Source organism: Rutilus rutilus (assembly GCF_951802725.1).
Source record: "Rutilus rutilus genome assembly, chromosome: 11".
Lineage (NCBI taxonomy): Eukaryota > Metazoa > Chordata > Actinopteri > Cypriniformes > Leuciscidae > Rutilus > Rutilus rutilus.
Window position 1 is genome coordinate 16,309,881 of NC_140216.1, and position 16,536 is coordinate 16,326,416.

General features: G+C 35.7%; 1 protein-coding gene across 1 annotated transcript; it reads right to left on the minus strand.

The window, feature by feature from the left end:
• Positions 1 to 1,448: 1,448 nt before the first annotated feature.
• On the minus strand, positions 1,449 to 4,988 carry tbxta (T-box transcription factor Ta). The gene is made up of 8 exons (XM_084423573.1): positions 4,745 to 4,988; positions 4,164 to 4,428; positions 3,847 to 3,981; positions 3,676 to 3,737; positions 3,499 to 3,560; positions 3,233 to 3,406; positions 2,129 to 2,252; positions 1,449 to 2,038 (listed from the first exon to the last, which is right to left on the minus strand). The coding sequence occupies exons 1-8, from the start codon at positions 4,927 to 4,929 to the stop codon at positions 1,774 to 1,776; spliced, it is 1,272 nt and encodes a 423-aa protein (XP_084279699.1). The 5' UTR covers positions 4,930 to 4,988; the 3' UTR covers positions 1,449 to 1,773.
• Positions 4,989 to 16,536: the final 11,548 nt, after the last annotated feature.

Consider the following 16,536-nt stretch of genomic DNA (forward strand, 5'->3'; position numbering starts at 1 on the left):
CCACTTCTACTACAACTACTACTAATAATAATAACAATAATTGTATTATTGTTTTATTATTTAATTTCTATTATTATTATTATTATTTAAATAATAATAAAATACTAATGTCAATTCACTACCATTATTACTACTACTACTTCTAATAATAATAATAATATAATTATTATTGTCGTTGTTGTTATTTATATTATTATTAAAAGCTTTAATCATAAAAACTATAAAAGACCTCCAACAATATACATAAAAGAAGTACGGCACAAATATGAGAAGACAAATGTGTTTTAAAGTAAACGGATCTTTAACAAAGTGTGCAACATTAATGTTAATGCAAAAAGAGAGAACGTGTGTCTCTCATTTAGAAGATTCAATTATTGTTGTTTTTTAGGTTTTGCCATTTTAATTTTCTCATTGGTGTCAGAATCACTTGCAATTTGTTATTGATTTTTTTCTTCTCTTATTTGAAATGTGTTGACCATGTGTCACACAGATCTGCAGATTCTAACAAAGCGCTGTGAGAGATTGTGAAGCGCATCACATGAGCCCATTGATTTAGCACAAACCTGCCGCTGCACTCATCTAAACTACCTTTCACTGAATTTAAGGATCATCTTCCATCTGCTGTCCAGTTCCTTAAAACTGCCTCACTGATTTAGCTTAAGATCAAGATGTTCAACAATACACATGAAATAATACAACAGTAAGATTTTAAGTGATTAGACATAATGTGCACAAAGACCTGAAAAACCTTGTATGTTATCAGATTATTCATGTATAATGTCTCATTTATGATCAATTTGAACAAGCAAATATTTAAAACCTCCCATTAATACCAAACTGTTGCATAGGAAACAACCATTAACACCAATTATCAGTTAGGACATTATTGTTATTAAGAAATATGTTTTGTTAGCTGTTAAATTTTAATAATTTACATTTGCGTTGTTTATTGAAGAACTTCAATGAACTGTTCATTTTTGTTCACATTCACCCTCTTAAGATGATCAATTGATATTCTGATAATACTAGCAGTGTGTTATTATATCTGTACATAAAGTCCCTTGAACAAGCCAAATGTTAATAATACGACAAGTATTTAAAAAAAATACAAGATAAATAAAGACCACTGGCAAGTGTCTGACAGAAAAAAAAGAAAGAAATTTAATTTATTATTAAAATGACATAAATAAAACTCACAAAGAGTCCAACAAATACAAATAGATAGATATGTACAAATGATTTCTCTATAGGACGGATTGCAGACATAACTACAGGGTCACTTGTTTTTTCAACCGTTTTCACCATTTCAAACTAAACAGCAACCTCTGTCTTTCTCTTGCACAAAGCACATGTAAGACTGTTACAGTTATATACTGTAATACAATGAAAATGGTCGTTAATTTCTATTTATTTACACACATATACATTTTAGTGAGTCAACAGCACGATTTGGTCTTATTAATATTTTAGATAATATTATTAAGAATAAACATAATAATTGGCCCCATTTTATGGCGGATGTCTAAAATTCCCATGATGGTTTTTGTAAATATAGATACTCTATGATTAAGTGATTGTCTCTTATCAGCTCTTGATTGTGATACTCGCAAGATGTGAATTTAAAAATGGACCCGTTTTCTGATTGTCGAAACGGCGAGAAGCTCTTCTAGATTCCCTCTGGAAGTAGGCCAGCCTTTGTAGGATCTCCACCTCAGATCATGTCCCATTACTGCACCATCAGTCCCAGAGTCTCAGTTGGGATTCATCTGGAACTCAGTAGCTCTGTGCCACAGGAGCCCAGGACGCTGTAAGCCTGGCGATGGAGCTCTCAAACTGGGCATCTCCCACGCCAACCTCGCTCAAGCCCGGATCATACATCGAGGAGGGAGAGGACACAGGCAGAGAAGAGGTCAGCCCAGAGTAGGACACCGAAGAGCCGCGCAGGAACTGAGACGTCAGGCCGCCGGTGATGGACCCCGATGCTGAGCCCGACGGGGTGAGGGTCGTCCCCGCAACGGACCACAGGCTTGGGTACTGGCTGTAACGCAGAAAGAACATGGTTGGTTAGTGAATCCATGGGTCAGTCATTGTTATTGATACAAAAAAAGAATGTGCAGAAAGTCCCGACCTGGTGTTAGAGGTAGTGTTGGTGGTGTGGGCCAGGGTGCCCATGCCGCTAGAGTTGGGTATCTGCAGGGCTGACCAGCTATCGTGAGAAGCAAGACTTCCTGAAGAGTTGTCCATGTAGTTATCTAAAAGCAAAATACAAGTAAAGGAAATAAATGGATGGGAATCAAATGAAACACACTTTCAACTGCTATATGAATGACAATGTTACTGTGCTAAAATGGACTGAGATTTAACTATAAAGGTTTACAGTCTACAATTTAATGTTTTTTTTCAACTGCACACCCTCAGAAACCATTGCCTTGATCAATACAGTCAAAGTGTACTGTGTACTAATATTCACAATGCACTTATTGTGTACATACACATTTTACATCGTACTTATATTTAAAAATATATATATGGTTACACTTTATTTACACGTTACATGGAGTTACTGTAGTAACAACTATAAATTATGCATTATTACATGCAATTAACCCTAACCCAAACCCTCATCCTAACCCTATAGTAAGTACAAGTAGTTAATTATTATTACTCAGTACTTAAATGTATAACTACACTGTAATACTGACAGTCCTTGTTACGTTACATGTACTTACCATAGTAATAACAGTAAACTATGCATAATTACATGCTACTAACTCTCAACCGAATCCTAATCCTACCCTAACACTATAGTAAGTACATGTAGTTGCTTAATATTACTCAGTACTTACATATATAATTACACTGTAACAATGACACCTTAAAATAAAGTGCAACCAACTAAAGTAACCAAGAATATATCAGCATGTAATATAAAATAATACAAAAATTACACTGTTGATCCTTCCCTTAAACCTAAACCTAACCAAACCACCAAACCTGTCCCGAACTTTACCCGTATCCCACCTCAATAGCAGAAAAACATGAACACAATAAGTACATTGTACCTAAAATGTTGCTAGTAAGACATATTAGGTAGATAAAGGGACCTAATATAAAGTGTGACCAGACCATCCCTGTACATGTTTTTCCCCCTTCATATATAATAATGTATGTAAACACAAACATGCCAATAAAGTACTTTAAGCTGAATTGAACTGAATGTATTTGCTCTTACTGCTGGTAGTGCTGCGGTGGGGGTAATGGCTGGGATACGGGGCAGCTCTGTGGTTCCTCAGGCTTGAGTATCTCTCACAGTATGAGCCAGAGGAGTGAACAGGGGCCCCACTGAACTGAGGAGGACTGCTGCTGGGGCCCATAGGGCCGTTACTGGGCAGGAACCAGCCACCAACTGTTGGAGGGAGACACAAATGTTAAATATACTATATGACACTGTTTGAGGGGAAGATTTAGTATAGTTCATTTGAGTGTTGGTTCACTTACGTTGTGAATATCCAGATTGCTGATTATCAGTGCTGTGGTCTGGGATGTCCTTGTGGTCACTTCTGTTGACATGACAACAAAATTTCAGTTGTAATCACATACATCAATTATCGAAACGGGGTTACAGAATGACTTTTAAAGAGAAATTACGACTAGTAATTGTATTTTTTCTTGTACCTTTCTTTGGCATCCAGGAATGCTTTGGCAAACGGGTTGTGCTTGATCTTTAGAGCTGTGATCTGAAAATAATTAAGGATTAGAGCTAATGAATATGGAGGGAAATGTTCGATTAATGCAACATTATGAAGGTCGAGGACACATCTCAGGCGTCATTTAACAAACACTCACCTCTTCGTTCTGATAAGCTGTGACCGCAATAAACTGGGTCTCAGGAAAAGACTGACTGCTGATCATTTTCTGAATCCCGCCGACTTTCACTATGTGAATCCTGGGTTCGTATTTGTGCAAAGAGTTCAACATAATCTAAAAGAGAAGAAAAATATTGATTATGAAATGTCATAAATATTGAATATTCAAAATAATAATTTTTTTTTTAATATTTTTATTTTTAACTCCTAACAAAAACGGTATAGCCTACTTTTACTGTAAACTTTTTTACTGTACATTTCTTTATTTCACCACTGAGATATAAAGATTTGCTTTACCTGTCCTCCTCCATTGAGTTTATTGGAGAGTTTGACTTTGCTGAAAGAGACGGGCGCTTTCATCCAGTGCGCGCCGAAGTTGGGTGAGTCTGGATGGATGTAGACGCAGCTCGGACTCTGAGGTTCGGGTTTTCCACCTGGCACCCATTCGCCGTTCACATATTTCCACCGGTTATTATCGGCCGCCACGAAGTCCAGCAGCACCGAGTACATTGCGTTGGGGTCGAGACCGGAGACACTGGCTCTGAGCACGGGAAACATTCGCCTATAGAAGACGAGACAAAGATTTGTCAAAAACATTTTAATAGCATTCAAACTGAATTAACTCGACAAGAATAATCGCTAATCGCGACAAAATTAGAACGCTAATAAACGACCGAGTTTTTTTTTTTTTGTGATAACTGACTTCTGACTTAGCGTAACTTAAAAAAATAAATAAAAAAAAAGTAAAAACTTAGCGTAACTTCACGGACAATTTAAATCAAGAGTAGGCTACTGATTAAAAAAAAAGAAAGAAAAAAAAAGTGTTTTATAGGCTAATGGGAGCGTTTAGTTTCAACTGTTGTCAAATCTCAACATACCTTCCAGTCTTAGTGACAATCATTTCATTTGTGAGTTCTTTAAATTTGGTCCACAACTCCGCGTCATCAAGGGAAAGTTTAATATCCCGCTCGGACGCGTCGCCTTTCTCGCTGCCCTTCTGAAACTCGCTCTCCACTGCGCTCAGGAGGTGATCCAGGCGCTGATCGGGACTTGAGGAGGACATATTTCCGATAAAATAAACCTTGCGTTAAGTCCGAAATCACCAAATCCCGTTGGGTTACGATGCTTTGACAGCACGTCTTAAACTGCCCTTTTAACGCGCCCGGAGGCTTTTTAAAGGCCCGATACTGAGCCCCTGCTGTTACGGGGCGTGACCCGGAGCGCGAGACCAGGCCCATCGCGCCCTAATAGCGCCCGATAATGTGTCGCCACAAAACGGAAAGTATTCTTGACATAGCCTACATAGTGGCACATTACAAAGTGTTAAAGTGCTTGAAAGTCTACAGTCACTGAAAAACGTTTAAGATACAGGCCATTGTGTAAATACTAATAATAATAAATAAAAATAAAAACATGACAACATTAGAAAACGAAGCACAACTTAAGCTATTATATTGGACTATAATAATTCATTCATTTAATGTTTTTGAATAATGCAACTGCAACGTTTTTAGCTTTTTATTTAGACTGCACACTTTTACTTGTTCTGTATTTTAATTTTTGACTATTATGAAATAGCCTATTTTAAATGCATTTCTTATTTTTATGTATATATGTTGGCTATTATTATTATTATTATAATTATTTTAATTGAAGCATCGACCAAAATGCTCATTATAGATAGGCTATATCGTGGAATGATAGGCTATAGCCTAAATCCTTTCCTTTTCGCGAACTCGCCTTTGAAACAAAAGAAGGAAGAGAGACAGTGTCTGCTCCCTCGGTGCCTTTGAACTCAGCTGTATATTTGCGAATAATGCTAATCTTTTGTTGTCCCAGATACACATGTGAGAAAGCTCGTGTTTACTGGGACGGGCCATTAGGATGCGGCCATTGACGCGTCCTGCGCCAGTGCTCGACTGAAGTGTGGATGGCCCAAAGGTGATATGTGTGAATTCCCTTAATCCAGCATGACTCCAGCCAGATGAGTGTCCTACAGCAATATCTGGGATATTTATGCGCTGCTTTTCGACCTGAATTTTAAATATGCAGCTGGAACTTTTTATTCTTTGTTTAAAATAATAAACAAACATAACAAATAGTTTCTTCTTATGAGTATTTAAATATTTACATTAAACCGTAAATGTAACTGTAACAATATTTTTGTTGTTTATAAAATTGGATAGGCCTATTGTTTACTTAGCCTATTGAATATCAGTCAGCAAGTGTAGTGCGTTTATATTAGGGTACTTGACATGAGAAGTTGAGCAATGACAGAAGTACCTTGCATTGTGACATGTTATACTTTATCCAAACCTATTGTAAACAGTTTAAACGTTCCTATTCTTTTGTAATTGAGAGTTATGTCAAGTTTTTTATTGACATCATATACATTTAGATACTTTATGTAATACTCCTAAAATGAATGTCATGCATCAGGGCCATTAGTGAACTGCAATAAAAAAAGGCGTCTAAAATATATATTTAACCAAACATCTTGTTGGACGAAAAATAAATGTTATTATGGACTGTAGCATGCAACTATGAAAACTTGAATTCACCATATTTCAGTGAAAACTGTGGCAGTTACTTTTTTAAACACCATCAAGCTTCCCCTGTTTATATTGTCTCATTTTCTCAGCTTATTATACTATTTTTACATGATCTAAGATGGTAAGCATTGAGTTTAAAAGAGCTCTGTGAATCAGTGTCTTTCTGACGCACTTGGAGTTGATGATAGAGGATGTTGATGAAGTCTGCACTTCTCAGGGGCCATAAATGTGAAGGGCCCTCACACCTTTCCACTGCTTAGATTCAGCTGATTTAGAGAGCAACAAACAGCCTGTCATCAGTCACATCAAGCTCTCTCACACACACACCCGGTTAACATGTTATCACATGAAAGTACATGAAAGTACACTGTTTTTAAATGAAAAGACAAACACTATTTGCATATAGTTTTCCATACAGATTGTGTGCATGTGGATGGAGGTTTTGTGCGAGCGGTGAAGGGGTTAAGAGATGCTCCCTCTCTCTGGCATAAGGACACTCTCACCTCGGTGAGAAATATTACAGAGGACTGGTGCTCCACAAAAGGACAGTTATAAGAGAAGATGCATATTTTCCACACTTCTCCTCTCCGGCCTAAATCAGTAAACAGGGGAATCGGATGAGTCAGTCTTTGGAAAATAAAGGAGACAAGATACACACAGACACAAGGTTTTATGTTTTATGGGGACTTTCCATAGACATAATGATTTTTATACTGTACAAATGGTATATTCTATCCCCTTAGACTAACTCTACCCCTAAACCTATACCTATCACAGAAAACTCTCTGCATTTTTACATTTTCAAAAAAACATCAGTCTGTATGATTTATAAGCTGTTTTCCTCATGGGTACTTTAAAAATGTCTCCACAAGGAAAATGATTTCGGAAATTGCTTTTGTTATGGGGCCATTTTGTCCCCATAATGTAGGTTTTACCAGGACCACACACACACAGTTTTAAAAAAAAAATCTGTCCATTGTGTCATAATACACACATACACAATTTTGTCCAAGCAAAAATACATGTGTAGACCGTCAAGCTCCAAAATGTAATATTTTTTTTGATTCTTTGATTAATAGACAGTGCAAAAGAACAGCATTTATTTAAAATACAAATCTTTTATAACTTTTTAAATGTCCCTCTTGATCAATTTAATGCATCTTTGCTGAATAAAAGTATTAAAAAAATAATTCTTACTGACCCCAAACTTTTGTAGTAGGTTATTACGTTACAGTATATTCAAACAAATGTATAATACAACAAACATATTTATTTTTTTCTCACTGTTTTTGTTTGAGATACAAACAGTGTGTACATATAGTTTTTATATCTATCCAATGTGTCATAATACACAAAAATGTGTTATGTAATCTCTGGAGACAGTTAAGCTCCAAATTTGACTGGTATTTTTTTAATGAAGTATTATGTTAATCATCATCACTTAATCATATGTTAGCCTCAATGATGTGTTAATCATTTCAGTGCTGTTATGATTGCTGCTCTCAACATTTTTGGCAGCAATTTTCCTCTCATGCCAGTAATCACATCAACCATGTCGAATTCAATTTCAGTTTTTAAGTATAATAACAACTGAGTGTATGCAAGATGCAAGCATCAATAAAATCAAAATTTTAAAATAAAATCTGGTCTGTGTATTTACTTTCCAGTTTGAAACTAGGTGAATTTTGGTTTCTTCAGCACAGCTGTCGTTGTATGTGAAGTGGCTTTATAACAGAAGACAGACTGAAGGACAGTGTGTGTGTGCGTGTGTGTGTGGAGAGAGAGTTTACAGTACTGCCGTCCACACAGACACACTCCCCCCGCTCTCAGCCAGATGCGGATTGAGTCTCGAGATGCGTCTGTCACTGCTGCGTTTCCACTTCAAGTTCAGGAAATCTAAACTTTCCTCTCCTAATCACCCTGCCCTTTGAAAAGGATAAAAAAGACTGGAGGGACGGTAATTGTTCCCCTCTCTCTCGGCCCCCCCTCCCCGCAATAGACATCAGACCTTTTGGATGCTAATGAGAGAGGGAGAGAAGATGGTATTGCTTCAGAAGCTTCTGATGAACTTTATCCTGTGGGACACAGTGAGGTGAGAGCTGAAGAAACAAACAGCCGGCACAGAATGTTGTGAGAGAAAATCATAGAGGAGAGGTAGTTTCTCTAAGCTGATCTAGTCAGGAGTATGAAATTACATGTTTGTTTTTTAGGTTTTGTTCTTGTTGTTTTCTTTTGAGTTTGACAGTTAAACACTGAAAATGCTTCCTTCCACATTACCAAAAATTCTTGATGACGGTGATTTCAGATGTGCACTAATGCCCAATTTCAACAGTACTCATATATAATTTAGGTATACATTACACACTACTGTTCAGAAGTATGGGGTCAATAAGATTTTAAAATGTTTTTGAATATATGCTAAAAAACTACAGTAAAATTACAGTAAAAACGTTTGTTTGTTTCGAATATATTTTTTAGTTTTTTAATAAAATATATTTTAAGATGTAATTTATTCATGGTTAAATTTTCAGTATCATTACTCCAGTCTTCAGTGTCACATGATCCTTCAGAAATCATTCTAATCTGGTGATTTGATGCTCAAGAAACGTTTCTTATTATTATCAATGTTTACAACAGTTGTGCTGCTTAATATTTTGTGTGGGAACCATGATACGCTCTTTTTTCAGGATTATTTGATGAACAGAAAGTTCAAAAGAACAGCATTTATTTGGAATAGAAATATTTTGTAACATTATAAAAGTCGCTTTGGATCAATTTAATGCGCCCTTGCCAAATAAAACTATCAATTTCTTTCAAAAAATGTCTTACAGACCCCAAACATTGTATGTTTTAGTCTAGATTACATTTTGTACACTATATACATACAATTTCATACATACATAATATAATGCAGCATACATTACTTTTTCGGTAACACTTTACAACAATGTCTCATTTATTAACACATAAACTAATGAGCAATACATTTGAATAAAAATACAGCTGATCATTGTTTGTTCAAAGTGCATTAACTAATGTTAACAAATACATTTTTTGTTTTTAAATATGTACTAGGAAATGTTGAATTAACTGAGATTAATAAATATATTGTTCATTCTTAGTTCAAGTTAACTAATGTAGATAGCTATTGAAACATTACTGTTAAGTGTTACCACAATTGTATTATTTGTCACTGTTTTATGGTGTATTTTAAAAGCAAAATGTCTGATCCAGACCACCAACAGCTTGGTTATCTGTGACAAGCTCTTTCACACTATGATAATAATAATAATGTGATCAAATTATTCATATTTTTACCACGAACAAGTTATACAATATACAACTCATACAACTCATACAATACGATCTATCTAATGAAGATGCGTTCATGGGTCAACATATTTTTTTGTTCAATATCTTATCCCTAAAATCAGAGGGAAATGATAGGTAAATAACACTGATGTAGAACCACCTAATCCATGTTGTAAGCCTAAATTTGACATAAACTGTAAACTTGTCATAAACTTCAAATCTGAATGTTTGATTGGAAAGGTGTTCCAGGATCAACACCGATGTCCATCCAGGAACATGTTGCGTTTGGTGAAAGCAGGTTCTGCGTGATGAAGCATCACAATGCTGAATGGTTAGGGAACAGTTTTTTTTTTATGTCTAATATTAAAAATAAAGCATGTTGGCATGGATACATGGCTCTCCATCTCACTTCAGTGTGAGCACACAGGTCAGGCAGAGAGGGTGACAACACACTGATTTACAGCACACTCCAAGGTCAGGTTGCCCAGCAACAAACACACAGTGATAACAACTCATTAGATCTTTTTACTCCTTTCATAAGTTTTGCATTCAGATGGTTGTTGTTTTTTCGTCGTATACATCTTGTGGCATAATGTAATAAATATGGAAAATAACAGCGTATAGAATCTGTCAGGCGCTTACCATCATGGGATCATTTTATGGATTTAGTTTTAATTAATTAATTTTGTTTCAATTAATTATTTTTTATTTTGAATTAAATAGCTTGTAAAACAAATATAGGCTTAAATAGCCTAGATTTATTTTTTTAAATAACCTGTTAATCATGAAAGTATGCAATCACGTAAGACATTTCTCATTATATAGAACCTTTTTGGCATACAAACAAAAAAAGTTGCTTGTTTAAATTTTTAAATACAATCAACTTGGATGTTTAAATTATATCAACTTAAATTACATTAAACTGACTTAAAAATGAGTTGAATCTTGTAGAATTTATAAAAAAAGGTTGACTGATTTTGTTGAGTTAAAGCAATGTAAAAACATATGTTGTCATATATTGATCATATACCTTTTTACAGTGTAGAAGACCATTGAACCTTTCCTTTTTTTAAGAGATGAGAAAGTGTGCAGAACTGACTCAGGAATCCTGTTGGAACTTCCGTTTGTGCCTCAGGAACGATGGTTCTAGAATTAAAAACACATCAGTTCACATGATTCCAGTACATTTTGATTTGTATCAAAAACTTTGAAGGGGAAACAAATATGTCCCAAGTGTTGCCTTTTACTTCATACTTATATCCTTTAGGCCTACAGAATATTAGGCCTGTGATTTTCTTTTAATAGCTGACAGCATACTCATGTGTTATAAGTGTCTCTCACGGAGTGATTTGATTATGTTTAAACTAGATGAGTGTGTGTGTAGCATCACATGAGTGCAGAGATGTTTCCTTTAGCAGATTGTTCATGTTTTGTGGTGTCTCACTGAGGTCAACACTCACCAGTGTGTGAAAAAAAAAAGCATAATTAAAACATTCACTGCAGTCACAAGCAGACTCACACACACAAATTCTCAAGATAGGGCACAAACTGATTATTTAAAGGAAACATGTTGGTCACTGTTAAAGTTTTACTTCCTCTTCCCATGGTTGTTCCTTTATCAGATCGGTTTTGAATATAAGCAATTTGAATTACAGTGATGTTCTACTTGAATGCAAGTGGAAACACAGTGTATGCAGAAACATATAATATGTGTGCATACAGAGTGACGGTGTAGGTGTAAACCTGAGGATTCATTTCCTTTCACCCCTTGGGGATGATGTCATCATAATGACTCCACTTGTAGCTACAGGCTAAAAACAGTCTCTGACTTCATCAAGACCCAGTAGACAGATTTTGAAGCTTTATGTCTTACCACAAATTACCACTTACCATTTTTTTTAAAATGTACATTTTATTTAGTGTAGTAATGCTACTTCTGATTGGGGTCTATTTGCATAAACATCAGAAAATCAAATAAAACTATAATGACTGTAAACAACTGAAGGATTGTGTGCACTTTGAGAAGATCTCAGCATGTGAAAAGTTTTGCTCACATCTTGTTCTGTCTGGAACATTTTAACTTTACATTTCCAAGGTATAATACAATAAAAACTCCCAAGTTGAATTATGAATATATATATATATATATATATATATATATAAAATTGGACCCTGAGTCCGTAATAAGTTTTGATTGATATATATATAATACTTACACACATATATATATATATACACACACACACACGGGCCAGTTGCATAAACATCCATTATTTTAAGACAGCTTCTTATGACCCACTACATCAGTTATTCTTACTTTTCAGTATCAAATTAGACCAATCGACATTTTTATGACTCAAAAAACAGTCTTAGCAATTTAGCTAGTCTTAGCAATTTATGCAACCGGCCCTATAGGTCAAATTTTACTAAAAAAAACACACAAAAAAACACATTTGTACTGCCTTTATTTTGGTGAATAAATATGACCTGTAATTATTAAAATGTTATGTGTATCCATTGTTTACTAGTTTAATGCTTGAATCATGTTCGTTTTTAATCTGGCCACTCACAGGCATAATGTAGCACTGCTTGATGACACACAGATCTGATACAGTAGCTCTTCCTGCTATAGTTTATGGAAGCTTGAGCCCTACGTGTTTGTCTGTGTAGTCTGAAGCTCCATATAGGATCTGGGGGCCAGCAGACCATAAAACCAGAGCAAACAAAGGGGGCAGGGCCCTTAGCAGGACTCTTTTTACTGCATTCCCACGCCAGCAACAGTGGCTCACTGGGAAGTGTTACCTGCACGATGCTGGATATCCCCCATAACCCCCTATCCACATCATCCACAGACCCCCACACACCACCCACCAGCAGAAGCTCAACACAGCCAGTCCTACTCAAGGGCCGCAGTGACCCAGGTGTACAAACACTAAACGCTGTTCCCAGATCAAAGACACTCATTAAAGAACAATAGATACAGCCCTCTAATCCTAGATCTTTTACCAAAGCCGTGGGCCGGAGTGTTCCGCCTCCCTGTGGACACCTGAGCCATCGCCCCCTACAGGACGGTTTTGCTATTTTAACACCCGGTGAGGGTCAATCAGTTGTGCTGGAATTCTGCCCCCAGTGCACTGTAAAAAAAAATATTTGATCAATAAGTTATGACAGCATGTGTTTTTGCATTGTTTTAACTCATCAAAATAAGTTAAGCAATTGTCAACTTTTTTTTTTTTAGAAGTTATACAAGATTCAACTCTTGTTGGTTAGGGAATATGTTTTTCATATTTTAAGTCAGTTTAATGTAATTTAAGTTAAAACAACTTAAAATCCAAGTGGATTGTACTTAAAAATTTAAGGCAGCAGCTGTTTTTTTTTTACAGGTTTGTCATGAATCGCTACTCGAACAAGTAAAAGGAATAATGTCGCCACCGTAGCGGCGTTGTGCTTTTCGGGCACCCCAGAGTTCGAGTCCCGGCTCGTGGACCTTTCCTGATCCCGTCCCCCCTCTCTCTAACCTCACTTCCTGTCTAGATACTGTCCTATCCTAATAAAAGGCAAAAACACCAAAAATAAATCTAAAAACAAGTAAAATGAATAGATGAAAATATTGACATGATAAGTTGTCATGTTAGTTTCCACAGCTTTTGGAGTTGGACACTACTGTAAGAACAAAACAAAAACAAGACAAACCAAAAAAAGGCAAAAATAAAAAATAAATTAATACAAAAAATTGTAAAGCTTTTTTAACCAAACCAACATGTCAAAATGTCCAACCTGATCTCACGGGAAAACGTACAAATTCTACGAGGTGGCTAATTCGTACGAATTCATACAAATCATTTTGCAAAATCTTACATATTTTACGAATTGCCCAATTCGTATGAATTCATACGAATGACCTACCCCTGACCCCGCCCCTAAACCTACCCATCACGTGGGTTTAGACAAATCGTACAAATTCGTACGAGTGAGGTCGTACGAATTCGTACGAATTAGCCACCTTTTTATCATTCGTACGAATTCGTACGAATTGGTCGTGAGATAGTGTTGAAATGTCAGTAGTTAGATTGGTTGTTTCAACTTAAAAAAGTATGTTTTCGTGCTACCTTAAACTTTTAAGATTAGTCATCTAAAATATCCAAATTGTCACATTTTTCAAGTTAACTAAACTTAAAATTAAGGTAGCACAAACACTTACTTTTTTAAGTTGAAACAACATTTTTTTTTTTACAGTGTGTAAACAAAACAAAATTGTATATATAAAAAAAAAGTCTTTAAAATTGAAAAAAAGTTCTTTCAAATAAAGCAAAATACATTATAAAATAAATTACAAATATTACATTTAAAAAAATAAATATACTTTTTTTTATAAGCATACATTTTACCTAACCCTAAGCAGCCATTATTTGTCACAATGGAAAACATAAGTACAATTCTATAAAATCCCTTTGTGCAGTTGTGAGTGCAAACAATATTTATCTCCAGTGTATATTCACACTCTACTGTCTAATATGAAAATATATGGCGTTTCATCAGCGTAGGCGAGCGGATGGAGAGAATATACTTCATAATAAATGGAATGTCAGCATGAGTCAGATGACTGGATGTGCTTTGGAGCTTCATTGCATGTATGTGCGACTCACTCTGTGTGTGTGTGTGTGTGTGTGTGTGTGTGTGTGTGTGTGTGTGTGTGTGTGTGTGTGTGTGTGTGTGTGTGTGTGTGTGTGTGTGTGTAAAATGACTAAGTAATTTTAGAGTCAAAAATATCAGTTACCTCAAATAACACACAGACACAAAAGAATCATTTTGATGAACATTTTTAAGCGGATAAAAAAATGAAAGCATTTGTTGAAAATTGTTTATGCCATTATTGCGTGACTCAAACAAAATGATAGAGATTTAGAGTTTGTCATTTAGATATTTACTTCTGATATCATCTCCACTCTTAAAAATAAAGGTTCTTTATTGGCACCTTTCCATTTCACAAAAGGTTCTTTATAGTGAAAAAGGCTATTTTAGATGTTTTAAATGTTCTTCACACTTTTCAGAACTGTTTGCCGAGAGGTTCTTTGGGGAACCCAAAATGGTTCCTCAAGGCATTGCTGCTGCAAACCCCATTTTGGAACCTTTATTTTAAAGAGTGTACCAAAATTCACCAGCCATTTCTTTATTTTTTCCTCTATGCTACAATAATAATAAACTCAGGGGGTTCAAAATGAGAAATCTGAGACACTCAACATCCTCTGACATCCCATCATTCCCTGGGAAAAGTGTGCTGTAACCTGTCCGAGGTGCTCTGGTGGCTGTGGCCGGCTTTGATGAAGACCGGCTCTTTGTAGTTGGCGTGGAGATGTCTTGTTAGTCAGTAAAAGTGAGGGCTAAATGGCTCCATGACAGGAAGCTGTTTACATGGGGACGCTCAACCTGCTCGCAGCCCCCATTGTCTACTGGCCTCTCTCCTACTTCATTAGCATTTCCATAAGAAAGGGCCAGTAATTACCCCCTTTCTTCTGACATCCCTTCATCTTTGACCTCTCTCTATCTCTCTGTCCTCTGTTTTCCCTTCTCTTGCTCACTTTCTTCTCTTTTTCTGGTCGCTCATAACATTCTGCAGCATGAAGCATACAGTCAAAGTGACAGACTGAAAAAGGAAATGCTGTTTTTGATGGAGCCCTCTAAATGCAAGAACATTATTATGGGTTTCCATGAATGGATCATTAAAAATATTTTTTTAAACAAATTGTTGGTTTAGTATTATTTATATAGCCTATTATTATAGCATTTATTAATATTTTGAATTAGCTTTTATTTTTGTTTTTTATTTTAATTTTAATTAAAGTTTTAGTAGTATTTTATATGCCTTTGACATTTTTTTTAAGTATTTCTATTTAGCTTTCATTTATTTTTATTTCATTTTAGTATTTTAGCTCAAACGTTTTTATTTGACTTAGTTTCAGTGTTTATGTAACTTCCGCTTTTTACAGTGCATGCATTTGCATTCAATCTAACGACACTAAGAAACAACTGTGATATTACCGAGATCTCAGCTGAGCTTTTTCTTACATATGGATCACGTTCAAAAAATGTAAGTCTAAATGGTGTTTTTTCACTAATCAGAGGACATCCAATAATGTAGGCATCATCTGATCTATTTGTACGTTGCCATTATGGGATATAGGGAATGTCTGCTGAAAAGTGACGTATACACACCAACACATACTACCATCTTTCATTTCGACTTTGGAAAAATTTGCACTTTAGAAACATTTGTTCCTGCAACCCAACCATATGAGCGCAGCATAAGCGGTGCAGTTCTTTGACGCTGTCAGCTCAGGTTAATTGGTTTTAACCCAGTGTCAGAAAGAGCTATGAGAGAGAGCAGAACTGTAATTGTCTGCTTGACCTCCTCTCGGTTTGAGCGCGCTCTCATTTTGCTGGACCCCGTGTGAAATGTGACAGAATCTCCCAAGCTTTTTTAGTCAGAGAGCTGGGTGACCTTCCATGAAAAATAGTCTGCTTTATCATACACAGCACAAAAAAAAAGAACCATCTGTTCTAGCTTATATTTAAAACCAGGGTTAATTATATTTATATATTCTAGAAAAGAGGTCACTTTCTCTAATATGGTATGAATATTAATAACGGAGACAGAAATGGCTGTAGCACAATGCACCTCAAGTCTGTGAGAAAGCAACCTCCTATAAAATCAAAGTGGGCTATTTTTGATGATATTGCATCACCCTTGTGAAAAGGGTGGGAACATTTTAAAAGAATATACCAGTTCTTAAGTGTGAAGTGAATGC